General features: G+C 46.2%; 2 protein-coding genes and 1 long non-coding RNA gene across 16 annotated transcripts in view; 2 read left to right on the plus strand and 1 right to left on the minus strand.

Moving 5' to 3' along the window:
• The window catches only part of ARL14EPL (ADP ribosylation factor like GTPase 14 effector protein like), a 21,388-nt gene extending 16,018 nt beyond the window's left edge, over positions 1-5,370 (plus strand). For 4 of the 12 annotated variants that reach the window (XM_045021224.1, XM_045021225.1, XM_045021228.1 and 1 more), the window contains 3 exons: positions 2,048-2,170; positions 4,586-4,725; positions 5,081-5,363. In XM_045021224.1, coding sequence (XP_044877159.1) covers positions 2,057-2,170; positions 4,586-4,725; positions 5,081-5,303 — 477 coding nt within the window. In that variant the 5' untranslated portion in view covers positions 2,048-2,056 and the 3' untranslated portion in view covers positions 5,304-5,363. Of the gene's footprint in view, positions 1-1,192; positions 1,262-2,047; positions 2,171-4,585; positions 4,726-5,080 lie in introns of those variants that run through there. The other 8 variants (XM_045021220.1, XM_045021223.1, XM_045021221.1 and 5 more) reach the window with 6 other exon arrangements.
• LOC123372774 overlaps positions 1-19,238 on the minus strand; it is a 21,889-nt gene extending 2,651 nt beyond the window's left edge. The window contains exon 1 of the long non-coding RNA XR_006580446.1: positions 18,846-19,238. This is a non-coding gene — a long non-coding RNA (uncharacterized LOC123372774). The remainder of the gene's footprint in view (positions 1-18,845) is intronic.
• Positions 19,151-21,995, plus strand: part of COMMD10 (COMM domain containing 10) — a 175,738-nt gene continuing 172,893 nt past the window's right edge. For all 3 annotated transcript variants that reach the window (XM_045021213.1, XM_045021215.1, XR_006580445.1), the window contains exon 1: positions 19,151-19,388. In XM_045021213.1, coding sequence (XP_044877148.1) covers positions 19,357-19,388 — 32 coding nt within the window. In that variant the 5' untranslated portion in view covers positions 19,151-19,356. The remainder of the gene's footprint in view (positions 19,389-21,995) is intronic.

Genomic DNA, 21,995 nt, shown 5'->3' on the forward strand with positions numbered 1-21,995 from the left:
TTAGGTATCCAACTTTAGGCATCCAAGTTTGAAAAGTTTGGCCAAAATTTTAGACTAAAACTACTGTACTACAATTACGGTTCCTCATATATACCCTATATAAGATGACTAGCTTGTATGGGTAACAAACCTTATATAACATTTAAAATTCCTTATTTTAAATGGATTCTATCTTGATGAGCTTTACAGTAACTTTTCTGTATCAAAAATTAGATTTTAGAAGATGAATTGTCTCACCTATAGCCCAATTCCAAAATAGGAAGATTGCAGTAATTGCTTTGTATCCAAAAGAATAAGAACAATTGCCTGTTTTGAGATTAGATGAGGAAAAAGTGGAGTTGATGACATTTATTGGAAATTTGAATTTATTTTTTGCTGATGGACTGTTGAGTAACTCAGTTTTGTTGTGTCAGGGTTTTTTCCACTTGTTGTTTTTATAGGGGGTTTATAATGAATTTTCCTGTTTCCATAATGTCCTTTTGAGACACTGAATCCAGATAAGACCTTGCCAGTTTCCTCAATAGTGGTCTTATGTGCCTGAATTTATGATATTTTGGGGGAGGGTCACAGACCAACAGTCTCTGTAATATGGAAAATACAAAATATTTTTAATTGCTGGCTTAAGCAGAACTTTTCCAAGTTGATGCTTACTAACAGTAACCCAATACAAAGTTGATTGGATCAAGTTGCATAGCACCAAGGTAGGCTTTGCATCTGATTTGTCTAAAGACCTTGGAGGGAAAGCTTCAAGGCAGAGTGATTAACACTGTAAATGGTGTGAATTAAAGGTAAGGCTGAGACACCTGTGGGGTTTTTTTGTTTGTTTGTTTGTTTGTTTGTTTTGGGGAGGGGGGAGGTGTGTCAACAAGACATCAGAGGCAGACTGTCATTCCAGAATCTTCAGGACTGATCACTTTGGGGAGAGCAAGTCATGGCATCAACAAATAGGCCAGCTCAGCCTTTGACCAGTCTCTGCCAGCACCCAAAGAAGTTCTGTTAGCGAGAAGTGTTTTGCCAACAGAACATTGTTTGCACTCCTACTAAGTGAGAGTCCAGAAGACAGAGCGCTGAAGAGTTTGCAAACATTTTAAATACCTTATTTTTCCTTTTTCTATTTTTTTTCTTTTGCTTTTATTAAGTGGAAGAGGTCTTAGCCTTTTTATTTTCTTTATTTTTAGGGTGTGGAAGTAAAAGTGTGGCTGTGAGCATGCACATCCAGAAAACCCACATGGGGAAAACACCAAAAAGAAAAGTTCCCCAGGTTTAAACAGCCCTAAATATTTTCTGATAAAGACACTCATTACAGTATTCTCTGTATTTAAAAGTCTTGAGAGACTTTAGATTGTCACCTGCAATTTCTAGTACATAAGAGTTGTTACATTTCTGCTTACAGAGAGTGTTCTGTTAAAGGTTTGTATTATAATATCGGCGTTGGGGACAGGGAAGGAAAGGGTTAGTTCCACATGAGAATTGAAGTCTAAAAGGAAACTGGGTAATAGCTCTGAGATTGAGGTTCAGACATTAGGTAATAGTTTAGTTTCAATATTAGGCTTTTAAACTAGATTCAAATTACACACTTGATTGACCATGGTAAAATTCTTTGGTTGGGATATATACCCAGCTGCACAGCCACATTCTCAGCCTCCTTAGTATTTATATGAGGATCAGTTATTTTTTATATTAATTTGATGATCTAACTCCAATCCACTATTTAGCCTACCTTGTTTGATTTGTTGATTTGATCTTTATTTGATTCTGATTTGGCAATGTTTTATTTTTAGTTAGTTTATTAATAATAGCTTACCTTTGGTGATATGTTTCTAGGTTTTATATTGTGTTTCACAATTTTAATAACATTTCTAAAATAGAACCGGATACTGACACATTTTTTTCCATAAGCAATGTGGGTCCAGAACCTTTGAAGGTCTGAGATGGATACCAGCTGGTCAATTTAAAAGTTTGACCAGCTCCCTGTAATAAGTCTGTGGTTCTCACACCTGTATATATCTCTTTAAAGTGCTCAATTTTTGATGTTTCCTTTTTTTAGTGTCTTGAAATGAGCGATCATTTGGAAGAAAACTGTACTGAGAAAAGCAATTCTGCCCATGAGGAACCTGTAGAAGTGTATGCCACTCCCGCTAAGGATTGTCAAATAGCACAGAAGCAACTGGTATGACTTCTGAAGTACTGTGTTACTGATCAGGGGCTGGAGCAAATGTGCAAATACAAGTAAAAGCAAATAGTGAAATGACAGCAGTAAGTGCACGGTACTTAACAGAGTGTTTAGAGCCATTCATAGTTCTAGCAAGGGAGGAGGAAGGGAAGTGGGACAGTCCTCTGAACAGGAACTAATCTTTGTAATTAATTTTACCCTTAGCTCTGGAAGGGATTCCTTGTCTTTGTCATTTCAGCCTCCATTGTTGTCTATTATTTGCTTCCAATTGGAATGTTTGTAACCTATGAGTAGGGACTACATTTTAAGAGTAAAACCCAATTTCTACCCACAAAATGTAAATGTCTACATGTGGCCAGCTGATGAGGTTGTCCCACTGCTTATCAGAAGGCCAGTGGCTTTAATTTTCAGTACTTGATGTCAGCCAGCTTGCAAATAAAAGACCTTCAGTTGGCTATTGGACATGTGCCACAAGAACGGAGAATCTGCTTAAGCTCCCACTGCTACCACCAGTGTGGAGTGACTGGAACCCTCCCCTGGGAGCACACTGTTGTTAAAAAAAAATATATAGACTGTGAGTGAAACAATATGGTGGAGTCTGAAATGAAGATGATGGAAACTGATTCACATCAATTTATGTATGAGAAGATAAGATCAATTTATAAATAAAATACCGGTAATCTACTATTACAGAAATCTTGAGAATCCCAAACAAATATTACCACCTTGCACCTTGTATCATCATTTACTACATCATGTGTATAGTGAGTGAAAAGTGGATGTAAAATGCTACTCTTCTGACTGGTAACATTTTATGCTCAGTCGCAATTGCATTGTACAGGTGTAAATGACAAACCAAGTTGTAGGATATTGGACAATAAGGCCCATTTTTTTTAACCCCTCCAAACAGTTTAATACGATTATAGATCCAGATTTCCAGCAAAAATACAATAAAATAACCCTGCTAAAGTACTGTCAATCTCTATGAATTGTTTGCTTTGGCTCCTCCATGCCTTTCTTATATACTTCAGTCCTGCAAGTTGTTCTTTCCAGCACTAATGATCTTCCATACCTTCTCCTTGCCCCCAGATTCTTCTTAGAGAGATAGGTAATGGGGAGCTGAGGGAACAGAGGTGGGTAAGAGAACAGAAGGAATGATCCAGCTAAGATTAGGACAGTGACAGTATTTTCTTTTACATTGTAGGCTATTGAATTACTTCCTTAAAGGCACATTGTGTACTTTAGTGGACCTTCATTTTATTGTATAATGTTGAAATAATGCTTTCCTTGAACATTCAGAATAATTGAAAATGATGCAATATCCTTATTAAGGTTTTTTTCATATGTTGAGATATATATTCATATTGGAAGAACAGTCTAATAAACTGTAATTCGAAGAATGCAAAATTAGGTTCACTGGGGAAAATTTGGAGAAGAGCTAATGCAACACAGATGGGGGCCTGGACTAGGGTAGTTGGTAGGGATTGTGCAAGATAGATATAAACAAGGAACAGGGCAGAAAGGCCCCAGGCAGCATTGTGAAAGGGTGTATTACTGAGAGGCAGAAATCAAACAATCTTTCAGCAACTCTATTTCCATTAGAACTTCTGTTTTGAAACTTGCTCTGATTCAAAGGAAAACACACAAGAGCAACAGTATGTAACTGCAAAATATTTTAGAATATGCAATGTCTGCTTTCTTAGATGGCATTTATGATGTGGTCCAATCTCTCTGACAGAAAGTGAACAACACAAGTACTGAGCTCCTTCTTTCCTCTTCTCGAATTCACTCTAGCTAGGCCTTTACAAGAAGGGAGTGTTTCTGCCCACAGTGATAATTTTTCAAAAACCAAGAGAAAACCAACCAATTTTTGTGGTGAGGTACTACAACCTGAGCTCTCTGGTTGTGTCTACACTGCAGCTGGGAGAGAGCCTCCCAGGGCTGGCAGAGAGATTTGCACTAGTGGGGCTTGATCCAGCACACTAAAAATAGCAGTGTGGACATTGCAGGTTGAGTTTTCAAGCCTAGGGGCTGTCATGTCATGCTTACCCACCTCCTTTCTCTGCATTCCCTGCATAAAATTGGAAATCCCTGGCTATGCCCTCTTCTGTTAGCTGACAAAATGGGCCTTGGGCATAATTGGCTAAAAAATTAATAGATGGATGAACTGTTTTTAAATGGGACTATTGCTACAGTAGGTCAGGTTTTTGCCTTACATGCCAATCACTGTGTCCTTTTATATTTTTATTATAAAGGCACATTGTGTACTTTAGTGGACCTTCATTTTATTGCATAATGTTGAAATAATGCTTTCCTTGATTGTAGTAAACTAGCAAACATATATGGCAGTAAATAAAAAAATTCTAGCTAGCTTTGGTGTTTATAGTCTTTCCTTTGTTTGTTCATTCATAGCAACAAATAGAGCGGCAACTAAAATGCTTAGCGTTTCAAAACCCAGGACCTCAAGTAGCTGACTTCAACCCTGAAACTAGAGAGCAGAAGAAGAAAGAGCGTATGGCAAAGATGAACCAAGATTTTTTTTATAAACACAAGTAAGATGGTATATTTGATTTATTGTGTGTCTTTTGAAATTGAGATGTTTACTCAATATACACAAAATTAAAAAACAAATATTTTCATAGACCTTGTTAAAATGTGACTGTTTAGCAGAGTAAATAGACTTTCTCTGTTTGGTTTAACAGAAGATTGACTTATTTTTGTGGCACACATTACTTAACATTTAATAACTGTCTATTATTAGCAGAATCTTATATTGGCATTTCATTATGTTGCAAGAGTGTTCAGAAGAAAGTACTTGCTCCTGTGTAGATTCTTCCTCATTAGCTTACTTCAGTCATTGAGTGAGTTTGAAATATTCTCTGTGGGTCACTGTTTTTTCTCTAACAGAACTATGAAGAAGTATGACAAACATGGCAGGCTGCTTTGTAATAACATGGATTTGTGTGACTGCCTGGAGAAGAACTGCCTGGGTTGCTTCTATCCGTGCCCTAAATGCAATTCGAACAAATGTGGACCAGCGTGTCGCTGTAATAGAAAATGGGTTTATGACAGAATTGAGACTGAAGCTGGTGAAGTGATCAGCATGTTACCATTTTTTGTCCCTGAATGATGTTTTTCTGCTAGCTTTTGTAACTGAGCAATGTTTTTCTTTTCATTCTTTTTTATTTTTCAACCTTTAATAAAAGTGAATTTTGGTTTTGTGAAAGGGGCTGGATTGACTTGGCTAAAGTACCTGTTGGTGGTGCTCATGCACCTTTCTCTGCCTCACCAATGTGCCTTAATCTTCACCATTAGGGACAAGTATATATTTCATTCTCCTTAATCCTTGGCAACTTTGCTGAGGCAGCTAACAAGGTCCTCCTAAATCTTTACTTTCTAAAATTACAGGTGTCAGGAATGCTGTGGTCAGACAACTTCCTTACTCTAGAAAACAGGATCACATTGCTTTGATTCAAGTTTTCCCTCAATAATTTTTTTCACACATGCACATATACAGACGTATGACAAATCCATTCGTCTTCGAGTGATTCCGCTTGTATTCTGCTCCTCCTGGTGTGAATGCACTGCATGCAGGCGGGTAGCAATGTCTATTGGGGCTGCACTTGCCCCCTGCATGCCCTCCAGTGGCCCATAGCTGAGGGCATAAATAGCAGTGCAGCCACAACCATGGTCGGCTCCAGGCACCAGCGCAGCAAGCAGGTGCTTGGGGCGGCCAAGGGGAAGGGGCGGCACGTCCAGCTCTTTGGCAGCAATTCGGCGGTGGGTCCGTCAGTCCCTCTCGGAGGGAAGGACCTGCCACTGAAGTGCCGCTGAAGAAGAAAGTGGCGCAGTGAAGCTGCTGCTAAAGTGTCGCTGATCACGAGCACAGCTTTTTCTTTTTTTTGCTTTTTTTTTTTCTTCCCCCCTCCGCTTGGGGCGGCAAAAACCCTGGAGCCGGCCCTGGCCACAACTGCCCTCCACTTCCTTCTTACCGTTCGTGTCAGTGTCTCTGCTCACTGTGTGATTCTTTCTTTGCTTATTTGTTAGTAGTTAGTTATAGATAGTGTTCTAGGTATAGAACACTATCTAGGTCAGTACAGTTAAATTTCTACTTTTAAGCCTGTTGCAAAAAAGAAAAGTAGAAAGGCTTCATGTCCAGAAGGTGCTCCGGCACTGGACACCTTGGGACATGGCAGATTCGAAATCTTCAGGATTCATATCCTGTCCTTCCTGTGAGGCAGCCATTCTTATCAGTGATGGACACTCTACAGCTTCTGCCTTGGTGAAGCACATGTACTACACAAGTGCTCTATATGTTGCTCCTTTTTGAAAAGGCCCCCAAAAGTGAGGAAATCCCAGCTGAAGGTCTTGCTCTTAGAGAAATCTACAAAGACCTCTTTGGTTCCCAAAGAAGAGAAGACCACCTATCCTGACCAGACCATCCCAGTGTTTGCTCTGGTAAGCCAGAGAACCACCCAGTGCTCCTGGGCTCATTTGGTGGCAAGAAAGTCTCACTCCTCCAACTCCTCGACTATGGAGTCAGTAAGAGATTCCCTCCCCTTTCCGACCCTCTCCTCCTGAAGGGAGAGGAAGGAAGGAGCACCACTCTCAGGGTGATTGGAGTCACAGATCTCCCTCTTCAGCTCTGAGTAGATCCAAAGCAGGAAGCAGTTTCATGCCCAAAATGGGTCCTGCTGATGTCTTGGCACTAAAGGGTCTTCAGATGACATTTGAAGAAGCTTCTTGGCTCCCCGCCAATGCACCAGCACCAAAACACCTGGTACTGACACTAGAGCACTCCATCCTCTGTGGTCCCTATCATGTTCCTGGATGTGGATGAAACAACTTTGGAACCAACCTTCTTGGTACCCATGAGATTCATGGTATCAGGTGTCCTAGCAGTAACCAACCAGCCAGAGTCAACATTATTAGCCTCCACAAAAAAGCTGTTGGCTCCAGAGCTATCCACATCTTACACCTCAGTGACACTCTGAGATGCTCTGGGCCATCCAAAATTCCTGAAAGAAGGTTACACTTGTCAAAGAGAGATGATGTGGCCCTACATCTTTGAGGATTGCAAAACACCCTAGTACATCAACTCACAGACAGTCATGAGTGGTCAGTAAAGGATTCAGTTCCACATGACATCTCCTCCAAGTGGGGACACCCAAGGATAGACCTTTTTTGCCACAGAACAAAACAAAAAGTGCCAAGTGTGTGCTCCAAAAGGGGATCCAGCACAGGCTCTTATCAGACACTTTCCTCATCCCTTGGACGGTTGGGGCCCCCCCCTACACAGATCAGGGCCCTTTCCATCAGAGCTCAAGCAGCTTCTGAGTTTCATTAAGAGGGATTCCAGTCCTGGAGATTTGTGGATCATCTACCTGGAGTTCAGTTCATCTTTGCCCAGCTCTGCTTCTTGGTAGAGGGAGCCAGAACTGATGCCTGCTTTGCAGAGCTGACTTACAATAATTGATTCAGTAGACTCTGACCACCCACCTCGAAGAATTGGGATTAGTGCTTGTGAGTCACTAGAAGTAGAATAGATGTGGACAATCATTCGAAGGAATGATTATTTACCCTACAGTAACTGTGGGTCTTCAAGATGTGATGTCCACATGTATTCAATGACCTGCCCTCCTTCCACACTACTTTGGAGGTCTGTATCAATTGTTTTAGAGAGGTAACTGAATGGTCCTTTATGCTTTTGGTTATGGGGTGCTGGAGAGCATGCAGTGTGCAGGCATGGTCCCAACAGACACTGCTCTTCAAAAAAAAATTCCACACTCATATGCATGGGGCACAGGCACACCAGAACTAGAATACATATGGACAACATATCTCAAAGACTAGAGTTACTGGAGGGTAAATAACCATTCTTTCTCACATGGAAACATCCACAACAACAGAATCTCTATAAACTAATCAAGCTGTTTCTTCTTCCAGGATGTGAAGGAAGAGAGATTATTATTATTATTTTTTTAATACTTTGTTGATGGTCATATAACTGTGGCCATATAGTACAATGACGGGGTGATATAAGTAGTGCTGGCCAAAACTTGGAATTTCCAGTTTGTGGGAAATTTCGCAATTTGGTTTCAGTTCAATTTGGAATAAAACATTTTTGGAAATTTCCCATGAACTGGAAATGGTAAAAAAATATATTGGAAACTCTGACACATGGTGCTATTGAAAGGAAATATGCTCCCTAGAACCACAGCAGCTGCTGACTAAAATTGATGTTAGGGCAGTTGATTAATCACTGTTAACTCAGGAGATTAACTCAAAGTTAATTGCGATAAAAAAAATTAATCATGATTAATCACAGTTTTAATCACACTATTAAACAATAAAATAGCAACTGAAATTTATTAAATATTATGGATGTTTTTCTACATTTTCATATATATTGTATTCTTGTGGTAATTGCAATCAAAGTGTGTATTATTTTTAATTACAAATATTTGCACTGTAAAATAAACAAAAATAGTATTTTTCATTTCACCTCATACTAGTACTGTAGTGCAATCCCTTTGTTGTGAAAGTGAAACTTACAAATGTAGATTTTTTTCATGTTGTTGTATAACTGCACTGAAAAACAAAATGATGTACAACTTTGGAGCCTACAAGTCCATTCACATGGCACTTTTGTAGTCGGCATTGCAAAGTATTTACGTGGCAGATATGCTAAAAATTCGTATGCCCCCTCATGCTTCGGCCACCATTCCAGAGGACATGCTTCCATGCTGATGAAGCTCATTTAAAAAAAAATGCATTAATTAAATTTGTGACTGAACTCTTTGGGGGAGAACTGTATGTCCCCTGCTCTGTTTTACCCATATTCTGCCATACATTTCATGTTATAGCAGTCTCGGATGATGACCCAGCACGTTCTTCATTTTAAGAACACTTTTCTGCAGATTTGACAAAACACAAAGACGGTACCAATGTGAGATTTCTAAAGATAGCTACAGCATTCAACCCAAGGTTTAAGAATCTGAAGTGCCTTCCATAATCTGAGAGGGACGAGGTGTGGAGCATGCTTTCAGAAGTCTTAAAAGAGCAACACTGATTCGGAAACTACAGAACCTGAACAACCAAAAAAGAAAATCAGCCTTCTGCTGGTGGCATCTGACTCAGATAATGAAAATGAACATGTGTTGGTCCGCACTGCTTTGGATTGTTATGGAGCAGAACCCGTTCCCTGGAATGGTGGTTGAAGCATAAAGGTACATATGAATCCTTAGCGCATCTGGCACATAAATATCTTGCGATGCTGACTACAACAATGCCATGAGAACCCTCACTTTCAGGTGACATTGAAAACAAGAACTGGGCAGCATTATCTCCTGCAAATGTAAACAAGCTTATTTGAGCAATTGGCTGAACAAGAAGTAGGACTGAGTGGACTTGCAGGCTCTAAAATTTTACATTATTTTATTTTTGAATGCAGTATTTTTTGTACATAATTCTACATTTGTAAATTTAATATCATGATAAAGAGATTGCACTACAATACTTGTATTAGGTGAATTGAAAAGTACTATTTATTTTGGGGTTTTTTACAGTGCAAATACTTGTAATAAAAAATAAATATAAAGTGAGCACTGTACACATTGCATTCTGTGTTGTAATTGAAATCAATATATTTGAAAATGTAGAAACCATCTAAAATATTTAAATAGAATACCATTTATTATTGTTTAACAGTGCAATTAATCGTGTGATTAATCACGATTAATTTTTTAAATCACTTGACAGTCCTAATTTACATGATTTATGGCAGTTTAATTGTTGCTATTAGTCCCCGTGGCTGGGTTGCCTCTGAGCAGGGGACCCCAGAAACCTGGGATTTTCATCCCTGGTAGTGCTGCTCCAGAGCCATGGAAGAAAATGAACATTCTCTTGGACAGATTCAGCTAGACACAGATTACCCTTGATAAGTAAATCCCTGAAGCAAGTGATTAAAAACCAGAATAATGTAAATCTACAAAGAAATCCATTTACAGGCTCATTATTTGTCTGATAGTAGCACTTTGAAATCCTAAAATGGATCTTGACTCCATTCTGCTGGGCATATACAAACACTGAGTGAAAGACAGCTCCTGCTCTGAAGAGCTGTAGTCTAAATTGAATATGCAACAAGTGGTTGTAAGAAAGAAAAAGGAAGGGGGCGGGAGGAAAAGGGTAATAAAAATAATATCACGGTACATAGGGAACAATGACACAATTTGAAGATGGTTCTACCTGTTTCCAAACAATGTTCCCTCTACTGTTTCCTGTATGCAGAATGAGCAGCAGTCAGTGCACAAGTTTAATTCACATGAGCACAGTTGCAGAAAACAAAACTACACAATGTCAACCATATATTATTTATTGATAGTGAAACTCAGTGACTGATGTATGTAAGAAACAAGTAGTAACAATAGTGAAACAAAACTTAGGCACTTGCCTATTGGCTGTGTGTAGTTAAATGTCAAATATTCAGTACCATGTTAGAGGGGACTTGCAGGTGATCCTTAGTTAAAATCTGTCAGCAACAACGTAAAGGGAAGGTTTGGATAATTTCCCTGCCTCCTGTAAAACCACTCCTTCCCATAATAGTACTAAATCATTTTTTGCCTCATAAAATACTTTTAAAGAGCAAATATTTTGCCTTTTGGAATAACTTTGTTCTAGAAGGCTAATTAAAAAAAAATAGAGGGCGGGGGAAGAGACCATCTCTGGACCACCCCCCAAGGTCTGTCCATGCATACACTCACTCACTCACTCTCTCTCTCTCTCTTTCACTCACACACTTCAAATTAGCAAAGAGTCTTGTGGCACCTTATAGACTAACAGACATATTGGAGCATGAGCTTTCGTGAGTGAATACCCACTTCGTCGGATGCTCATGCTCCAATATATCTGTTAGTCTATAAGATGCCACAGGACTCTGCTGCTTTTACAGATCCAGACTAACACGGCTACCCCGCTGATACTTGACACTTCAAATTATAGAAGTTAAACAGTGTGTTATACTGTCGTTATACTTAGCATATCTATTCAGTACACACAGCTGCTTTTCTGACAGTTCCTAGTGTCTCAGAGTTCTCACTATGGCTAAAATAAGATGAAAACCCAGATACATTAAAAATATAGACTGATTAATATAAAATACCATCACATAATCTTCTTATCCCGTCACCTGGGGTTGGGTCATCATGCAAGCATCCACCATCTTTGTCTGTCTGAGACAGTACTAAGGTCTTTCTGCTTACCATCTTTTTTGATGCAATCCAACCAGTTGTCCATTGCTTCCTTGGCTTTCCATAGGTTCTCCTTACTACCATCACCTCCTGCCATGCTGTCTTCATCAGGTCCCCTTCATTCGTCCACTTCATGTGTCTGAACTAGCAAAGTCTTGCTTCCTGGATTTTTTTTCAGCCACATCACATCACAGACTTTTCTCCCTGAAATTCTCATTTGCTTGGACATTGTGTTGTCTAAACTCTATATGACCACAAAGAGCAGCTAAGCAAATTCCACCTTTATGGTCTTGACAACTGGGAGAATAAAATAGAACCACTGTGAGATTCAGTTTCTGTTTGGGTCTCAGCTTCACATTTTCATCGTACTCCATCAGATTTAGTAAAGGATAGTTAGCAATTATAGAAGATAACTGCTATTTAATCACATGTCCAGATCTGTAGCATAAATCATTGTAACTCCACTATAATCAATGGAGCTGTGACTTACACCAGCTGAAGATCTGGCACATTGAATTTTATAAATACAGTCATGTCTAAAATGTCAAGCAGATTAAAAAAAAAAGCATGCTCATGATAGCTCATGTAAAAACAGGGCTGACTCACTGTATGACCTTGGACAAGTCACTTCACCTCTCTGTGCTTCAGTTTTCCCCATCTATAAAATTGAGATATTCATATTTATTTTTCTTTGTTAAACACTTGGAGGTCTCTGGGTGAAAAGTTATTTATTGGAGTTTAGTATTATTATTTAGGTAATTCCTTCCACCCAAAGGATCCAAAAATACTTTAAATTACAGTGTCTACATACACCACCACCTTTGGAGTGGAGGATAGCAGTCAAATGGTCTTTGGCATACTGTAAAACAGCAGGTGATGGAGACCCCCACCCTATTTATATGAAAAGTGTCATATGATCCTGTCCACATGGAGCCTAATTTTACAGTCTTGTCCAAAAGATCCTCACCCAGTAAATTGTATGGTACTAAATGTATTTATAGTGGTTAAGAAGGATGAAGGACTGTCAGCTTTGAGAGAATTCAGATCTCTGGCTCCAGAGTGTCTAGATATTTCAATCCTATGCTTAGACCACTAACCCATTCCTTCTGGTTTAAAATAAACATCTGTGTATTGGCTAGAAGCCAGTCAGATCCACTCCATCATTTAGAGGAAAATTAATCCATCCTGTTATTGAACTTATACATGTCAGCATCTGTTGAGGAACGAACTCTATATTAACGTTCACCAGACTCTGCAGTAACAAAAAAACGACTATGCTTTGAAGCCTTTTCCAGGCAACTCTCTTGATCCCTTTAACACCCTCTAACAGAGCAAAACTGAGCTCAAGCACTATTTTCAAACCAGATTAAGGACTCTAGCCCCAAACCAGTAGAACTTGAGACATGCCCTAGATAAATAGTTTCACCAGAATCATAATACCCTAGTTCTGTTGAATTTCTTATCTTGTTACAAAGACAATGCTTAGTCTGTAGATTCTCACTTTGGCACACTAGACATAATCTTTAGCATTTTCAAATAAATTATGCATGCTTCAGTAACCCATATCTGATCTCACTCCACTTGGAAAGTAGATGCGTGGAATTTGGGCTAACAGCACCCTTTGTACGTTTGTTACAATGTAATACTGGCACTTCATCAACTCTGATTTTGACCTTGGCATGAAATATACAAAGGTTTTTATCCTTTTTTTCCATCCATAAAAGTAATTTTATTGTTCTCTTGGGGCCAGCTCCTGCATGGTACTGAGCTCCCGCCATCTCTATTCAGGTGGGAGTGTATGGACCTTGGTCCCTCATAAGATCATGTCTTACGTGTAGGTTCACATTATGAACAAAATATTGTCTGCAGATACTGCTCTTGATTATAGGTTAGATTATGCAACCCTTACATTGTGAAGCACTGACTCACTTGAGTAGTCCCACTGATTTCAAAGGGACTACTTATGTGAGTAAGTGCGCACCTGCATGAGTAAAAGATGCACAATGTAGTCCTAGAAATACACAGTGATTATTTACATAAGGCCACATTCTAGCACCCTTGTACATGTTGTGTGTGTAGTATCTTACTCTGTAAGTAGTCTCATTGGGTTCAGTGGAATTATTCAAAGAGTAGGGTATAACTCAGTGTAAGGGTAGTAGAATCTAGCCCATAAAAATATACATAATATACAGTTCATCAACAGAAACCAACAATGGCAATGCTTGTTTATGATGTACACAGCCAAAATGAGGATATATTTAAGATGTATTTTACAGGAGGTTTTTTATTTCCAGCTAGATTTTGAACTCCAAATATATAAGATTGGATGTGTTCCATAACAACATGGTAATCCTAGTAGCTATTTTCAGTCTCATCTCTTGCCTCACAACTTTATAGTTTGCTAAATGCTTTTGCATAAACCATTTGCTACATAATTGGTTGCAGTAAGAGAAATTTCATGTGAAACATTATTTTATTTTTACTTAGTAGCAGGATGATTACACAGTCAACCTTTAGGGCCAGGTGCCTTGTACAAATGGCATATTGAAAACAATTTTTAAGTAGTTCAATATATTCATGTGTGTACATTCGGAACTAAAGAGATAACATAGTGTGTTCAAGATAAGGGATATAAGATTGTGCTTTAGAAATAAGGAAAAATGCCAGAAGAGGGCAAGTGATGAAAGATAAATGAGGGGGTAGGAAAAGAGAAGGAGTGAGGGAGTACAGAATGACAATGAGAAGAACAAATTGTGGGAGGGGCAGATCCAAAAGATACTTTGGAGCTGGAAATAGCAATGAATATGAACATTTTCAAAGCATCTTTAATTATGAATATTTCCTCTGTCTTCTGTAGGAGCATTTTAAAAATTAAAAATCACAAAGGAAATTCCTGCATGAATTCTAACTGAAAAGTTGAATGAAGAGAACAGGCTGTAAAACATTTCTGTGCAAATGATAGGAAAACAGTATTTAAGGGTCTATTGGTACTTGTAGATCACAGTCTACAATAGAACAGAATATATGATTCTACACCTGAGAAGGGTAAGGCATAGGTGGTCATGGAGACTGAGATTTAAAAAGCTGTTCAAGGGATTTAGAAGCCCCATGTTCATTAGCTAAATTCCCTAAAATCTCAGCCATAATGCCTAGGACCCTGATCCTGCAAAAGATTTCTGTAGATGGATTAAAATGCCTCACCACTGCCCAGTCACTTCAAGATCTACAGCAGTATGTCTAGAGCAACAAAGCTGGGCAATTTTATGGTATTGATATACTGTTAGATGGTGGAACAGTTTTGAAAAGATCTGTTAATCACATTGCATGAATAAATCACTTGAATAGGTGTGCAATTTTTTATCATGTTTTTCTACCCAATAAAAATAACTACCATATTCAAAGGACACTGTCAATTTAAAAAATCCCACTTATGTCTGAACTTTTAAAGCTATTATTGTTACATGAAACACCTAAAATGAGTATAAATGAAAGACCTGAGGAAAAAAGTTTTTTTTCTCTTTTCAGTTATACTTTGTGCGTTTGAAGCCCTTTGTGTATAAATAGTTTAACTGTTTACTCTCTCTAATCAGTTTCCTGTTATTTTTGTGTGTCTTTCATACAGTAATAGGTGAGATAAAAACATTTTAAACATAGGAAAATATAACTATAAACCCAGAACTGGCAAGGAGATTGTGGAGCATATGCAGTACCTGAACTAGATTGAAATCTTTTTAAAAAATTATCTGGATTTCCAATCTACCTTGTCCTTTTAAATGGTTGATCTTTGAGATTCTCCAGGCACGTAGAGCTAGTGTGAAATCTTAACTTTTTGCCCAACTTTAATATGATTTTACTCTATTCATGGGATTGTATGTCTTCTGGTGGTTGCATGAAAATGTGTAAAAATAAATGCAACAGTTGTATTTAATTATCTTTTATAGGATAGCTTGAAAAAATAGTTGACTTTCATGAAGGAGATTGTGGATTTAAATCCTGCTAATATATTTGGTGGGAATTCTGTTATTCCCTCACTCTGGAGTTCTCCACTTTAGAATTCAATTCCTCTGTTGGGGTAAGGTCACTGGTTTTACTCAAGACTTTTTTCTGGGGTGCAGTATATAATGAATTCTGTTCTGAACAAAGGATTTACTTAAATAGCTACTATCCTTTAAACAATAATGGATGAAATCCTGGCCCCACTGAAGTCAATGGCAAAATTCCTATTGACTTCAACGTGGCTAGGATTTCACTCTATATGTTTAACACGTTGCTTTCCATAAATTATTAATAATTCCTTTGACCAAGGATTCTCAACCTCTCTCCATCTGACTCCAGCACCTGCCATGGTTTCTTGCCATGACTCCAGTTCCATAATCTTTTGCTATTTATTATATATTAGATGCTCTTGTGTGTTCTGACACAAGGCAACACAATCTTTCCACCTCCATTTGTCTAATGCTATGTTCTTTGCTCTGTTATAGTCTGTTTCCATGACAGCAGCATCTTTCTCAATGATTTTCTTCTGTGTCATGTGTTGTCCTCCTCTTTTCTGCCTCCAACAAGGGGCGTCCAATCAAGGGCTTGTCTAGTAGTACAGTTTCTTGACATCTGTACCGCATGTCCAAACAACTTCAGCCTTCTTTCTGAAATCATTGTCTCTACAATCTGCTGGCAAGTCCTTTCTGGTAATATCTCACAAACCTTTTCAACCACATTTAACTGTTATTTTCAGCGTTTTCATTTTTTTATTATAATAAATGCACCCAGGCTTTACAATTGCCTATTTTATAAACCTAAAATAAAAATACATACATACATTTAGTGCTAGTGGGTTGGGAAGTATTGCTTTAATGGTGGCATGTGTGTTTCTGGGTGGGGGTAAAATAGTGATGTTAGGTCAGAGGTGGGCAAGCTTTTTGGCCCAAGGGCCGCAGTTGGGTGGGGAAATTGTATGCAGGGCCATGCATGTAGGGCTGGGGCAGGGGGTTGGGGTGTGCAGGAAGGGGCTCAGGGCATAGGGTTGGGGTGCAGGAGGGGTGCGGGGTGCGGCATGGGGCTCAGAGCAGGGGGTTGAGGTGCAAGAGGGGTGCACGGTGAAGCAGGGGGTTGGGGGCTCAGGGCACGGGGTTAGGGTGTAGGGGGTGTGTGGAATGCGGGAGAGGGCTCAGGGCAGGGGGTTGGGGTGCAGGAGGGGGTTGGGGTGCAGGAGGGGGTGCGGAGTGCGGGAGGGGGCTCAAGGCAGGGGGTTGGGGTGCAGGCTCCAGCCCGGCGCTGCTAACGTCGAGTAGCTCCAGGGTGGCAGTGGCGTGCAGCAGGGCTAAAGCAGGCTCCCTGCCTGCCCGGGCCCCACCCTGCTCCCGGAAGTGGTCAGCACGTCCAGCAGTGGCTCCTGGGGGTGGGGTGGGGCAGGCCAGGCAGCTCCACTGCACGCTGCCCTCACCTGTGGGTACCAGCTCCCATCGACCATGGTTCCCCTTCCTGGCCAATGGGAGCTGCGGGGGGCAGTGCCTGCTGGCAAGGGCAGAGCACGAGCCCTCTGTCCCACCCATCTCCCCTCCCCCAGGGGCTGCAGGGACGTGGTGCTGGCTGCTTCCGGAAGCGACATGGGGCCAGGGCAGGCAGGGAGCCTGTCTTAGCCCTGCTGCGCCACAGGGATGGCAATCCCATGGACTGGATTGAAAGCCCCGAAGGGCTGGATCCGGCCCATGGGCTGTAGTTTCCCCTCCCCTGTGTTAGGTAGTGCTACAGGGCTTGTTGCTAATGAAAGGTGTTGAAGTTGCTACTGTTGGGAGGGGTGCTGGGTGAGGTGATGCAATGGAGATTGTCGGGTGGAAAGTACTAGATTCATTAAAGCTTATGTCCTTGCTGCCTTGAACTCTGGAGAAAGGTGCTGTCTGAAAATGGTGTGGAGCTGGTGTGATCAATGGGAGTTGGAGGGCCTGAGCAGCCAGCACACAGAAAGTTCCACACCAGCCTCAAATTTCAAGAGTTGAGCCTGGTTCTGATGTGAACATTGAAGAGATGATGTAGGGACAGGATTGTAGTTACCAAAGAAGAGAATGATCTTCTCTTTGTCTCCTCCTATGTCCTCAAAGCTGCCTTTTAGGGAGCACCAATTTTTTTTTTTTTTTTTAATGGCAGGATTTCAACTATGATAACTCAGCCACTTCTTCACACCCACACTGTGGTAGTGAATTTAGTTGTATCTAGACTAGAATAAAAACGTGTGTTAAAATATTTTAGTTAACTAACACATTTGAAAAGTTTACCATAGATAGTGTGTACTGAACATGAAACTGGTTGAGATAAAGTCAAGAGGGAAGCTTAGCCTTTTCAAGTTTCAGAGTGGTAGCCGTGTTAGTTTGTATCAGCAAAAACAACGAGGCATCCTTGTGGTACCTTAGAGACTAACAAATTTATTTGGGCATAAGCTTTCGTGGACTAGAAGGCACTTCATCAGATGCATGGAGTGGAAAATACAGGAGCAGGTATAAATACACCTCTACCCCGATATAACGCGGTCCTCGGGAGCCAAAAAAATCTCACCACCTTATAAGTGAGACTGCGTTATATGAGGTTTGGTCTAGTACAGCATACCAGCAAGAGCCCCGGCCGCTGCGGGGAGCCCTGGGCCCTTTAAATCACCACTGGAGCTCCGGCAGTGGAGCTTGGGCTCCCCACAGTGGCTGGAGCCTCTGGCCCTTTAAATCACCACCAGAGCCTGGCTGCCAGAGCCCCGGCAGGGATTTAAAGGGCCCAGTGCTCCAGCTGCTGCAGGGAGCCCTGGTCCCTTTAAATCACCACTGGAGCTTTGGCAGGGGGGGTTGGGTGGTGATTTAAAGGGCCCGGGGCTCCACACGAATTCAGATATAACAGAGTAAAGCAGCGGGGCTCAGGTGGCGCTTTAAAGGGCCCTGGGCTCCCTGCTGCTTTACCATGTTATATCTGAATTTGTGTTATATCAGGTCGTGTTCTATTGGGGTAGAGGTGTGTGTACATGAAAAGATGCGAGTTGCCTTAACAAGTGTTAGGTCAGTCTAACGAGACAATTCAATTGACAGCAGGATACCAAGGGAGGAAAAATAACTTCTGAAGTGGTAATGAGTGGCCCATTTCAGACAGTTGACAAGAAGGTGTGAGTAACAGTAGGGGGAAATTAGGTTTAGTTAGAACATGTCAGATAACATGTTCTAGCAACACACCTTTAAATCCTAATCTAAACAAATCCTAATCTGATAGATGATATCAATGTAAAGAATTTTTAGAATGCAATTGCCTTTGAAAATGTATGGCTGTGTTTTCATTTCCCCCAGACTGGACAAGGAAAACCACTCGAGTCAATTTCCCTCTGGTTTATAGTCAGTTTCCCCTTTAGTGTCGGACCGGGTTCAAGGCTTGAGAAGAGCGTCGAGCTGTATAAATACCAGATTTCCGTGGGATTTTTAAACCTCCTGTGTCGGTTCCTTCTGCTCTCAGGTTCTATACACTTGGCATTGGCTCGGCTACGCCGGATTGCCGGGTGTCTGTGCCGACTCCGCAATCAAACAGCCAACCACGCGCACAGGACGCGTCGCTGCACAAGGCCCTGTGGCGGGACAGCGTTCGGCCGCTTTAAACACGAGTTGTAGGCGCGCGGCGGGGACGGTCGGGGGTCGGATAAACACGCGGCAGCGCAGGCCCCGCGCCCCCTGGAGCGGACAGGGCGGGATCCGCAGCGCGGCGGGGGCCGAGCAGCCCCAGCTCCCGGGCCCCTCCCGCCGGGCAGCGAGCTGGGCGTCAGGACAGTCCCTGGCGGAGGGGGCCGGCCAGCCGGGGCCGCCCATAGCACCGCCCGGAACGGGGGCGGGGCCGGCTGAGCCTGCCGGGCTCCCGTCCGCCCCGCCTACCCCTGGTGCCGGGGGCTGGCGGCGGAACCAGGCGGTGGCGGCGGCCAGGATGGCAGCGCCCATCATCCCCGAGAGCGGCAGGTACGGACCGCCCGGCAGAGCGGCGCCTGGGGAGCCCCGGCCCGGCAGGGAGGGTGGAGCCGGGAGCATCCGCGTCACCGGCTCGCCCCAGCCTGACACCTGGGCTGGGACCCCCCCGACTCCCCAGTGTGCCGGGCCTGGGACACCCCCCCCCCCCGACTCCCCAGTGTGCCGGGCCTGGGACACCCCCCCCCCCCGACTCCCCAGTGTGCCGGGCCTGGGACACCCCCCCCCCCGACTCCCCAGTGTGCCGGGCCTGGGACCCCCCCCCCCCCCCGACTCCCCAGTGTGCCGGGCCTGGGACACCCCCCCCCCCCCGACCCCCCCGTGTGCCGGGCCGGGGACCCCCCCCCCCCCGACTCCCCAGTGTGCCGGGCCTGGGACACCCCCCCCCCCCCCCGACACCCCTGTGTGCCGGCCCTGGGACACCCCCCCCCCCCGACTCCCCAGTGTGCGGGGGGGGGGTCACCCCCCCCCCCCCCCGACTCCCCAGTGTGCCGGGCCTGGGACACCCCCCCCCCCCCCGACTCCCCAGTGTGCCGGGCCTGGGACACCCCCCCCCCCCCGACTCCCCAGTGTGCCGGGCCTGGGACACCCCCCCCCCCCCCGACTCCCCAGTGTGCCGGGCCTGGGACACCCCCCCCCCCCCCCACCCCCCAGTGTGCCGGGCCTGGGACACCCCCCCCCCCCCCGACTCCCCAGTGTGCCGGGCCTGGGACACCCCCCCCCCCCGACTCCCCAGTGTGCCGGGCCTGGGACACCCCCCCCCCCCCGACTCCCCAGTGTGCCGGGCCTGGGACACCCCCCCCCCCCGACTCCCCAGTGTGCCGGGGCTGGGACACCCCCCCCCCCCCGACCCCCCCGTGTGCCGGGGCCGCCGGGGCGGGGCCCCCCCCCCCCGACTCCCCAGTGTGCCGGGGCCGCCGGGGCTGGGACCCCCCCCCCGACTCCCCAGTGTGCCGGGGCCGCGGGGGCTGGGACACCCCCCCCCCGACTCCCCAGTGTGCCGGGGCTGGGACACCCCCCCCCCCGACTCCCCAGTGTGCCGGGGCCGCCGGGGCGGGGCCCCCCCCCCGACCCCCCCGTGTGCCGGGGCCGCGGGGGGGGGACCCCCCCCCCCCGACTCCCCAGTGTGCCGGGGCCGCCGGGGCTGGGTCACCCCCCCCCCCGACGCCCCCTGGTGCCGGGGCCGCCGGGGCGGGGACCCCCCCCCCCCGCCGCCCCAGGGGGCCGGGGCCGCCGGGGCTGGGACCCCCCCCCGACTCCCCAGTGTGCCGGGGCCGCCGGGGCTGGGACCCCTCCCCCCGACTCCCCAGTGTGCCGGGGCCGCCGGGGCTGGGACCCCCCCGACTCCCCAGTGTGCCGGGGCTGGGACCCCCCCGACTCCCCAGTGTGCCGGGGCTGGGACCCCTCCGACTCCCCAGTGTGCCGGGGCCGCCGGGGCTGGGACCCCCCCGACTCCCCAGTGTGCCGGGGCTGGGACCCCCCCGACTCCCCAGTGTGCCGGGGCTGGGACCCCTCCGACTCCCCAGTGTGCCGGGGCTGGGACCCCCCCCCCCCGAATCCCCAGTGTGCCGGGGGTGGGACACCCCCCCCCCCGACTCCCCTGTGTGCCGGGGCCGCCGGGGCTGGGACCCCCCCCCGACTCCCCAGTGTGCCGGGGCCGCCGGGGCTGGGACACCCCCCCCCCCCGACTCCCCAGTGTGCCGGGGCCGCCGGGGCTGGGCCACCCCCCCCCCCGACGCCCCAGTGTGCCGGGGCCGCCGGGGCTGGGACCCCCCCCCGTCTCCCCCGTGTGCCGGGGCCGCCGGGGCTGGGACACCCCCCCCCCCCGACTCCCCAGTGTGCCGGGGCCACCGAGGCTGGGACCCCCCCCCCGACACCCCAGTGTGCCGGGGCCGCCGGGGCTGGGACCCCCCCCCCCCGCCTCCCCAGTGGGCCGGGGCCGCCGGGGCGGGGACCCCCCCCCGACTCCCCAGTGTGCCGGGGCCGCCGGGGCTGGGACCCCCCCGACTCCCCAGTGTGCCGGGGCTGGGACCCCCCCGACTCCCCAGTGTGCCGGGGCTGGGACCCCTCCGACTCCCCAGTGTGCCGGGGCCGCCGGGGCTGGGACCCCTCCGACTCCCCCGTGTGCCGGGGCTGGGACACCCCCCCCCCCGACTCCCCAGTGTGCCGGGGCTGGGACACCCCCCCCCCCGACTCCCCAGTGTGCCGGGGCTGGGACACCCCCCCCCCCCGACTCCCCAGTGTGCTGGGGCTGGGACACCCCCCCCCCCCCCCCCCCGTGTGCCGGGGCGGGGCCCCCCCCCCCCCGACTCCCCAGTGTGCCGGGGCTGGGACCCCCCCACCCCGACTCCCCAGTGTGCCGGGGCCGCCGGGGCTGGACCCCCCCCCCCCGACTCCCCAGTGTGCCGGGGCCGCCGGGGCTGGGACACCCCCCCCCCGACTCCCCAGTGTGCCGGGGCCGCCGGGGCTGGGACCCCCCCCCCCCCCGACACCCCAGGGTGCCGGGGCCGCCGGGGCTGGCCCCCCCCCCCCCGACCCCCCTGTGGGCCGGGGCCGCCGGGGCTGGCCCCCCCCCCCCCCGACTCCCCAGTGTGCCGGGGC

This window comes from Mauremys mutica, chromosome 6 (assembly GCF_020497125.1).
Source record: "Mauremys mutica isolate MM-2020 ecotype Southern chromosome 6, ASM2049712v1, whole genome shotgun sequence".
NCBI classification, from domain to species: Eukaryota; Metazoa; Chordata; order Testudines; family Geoemydidae; genus Mauremys; species Mauremys mutica.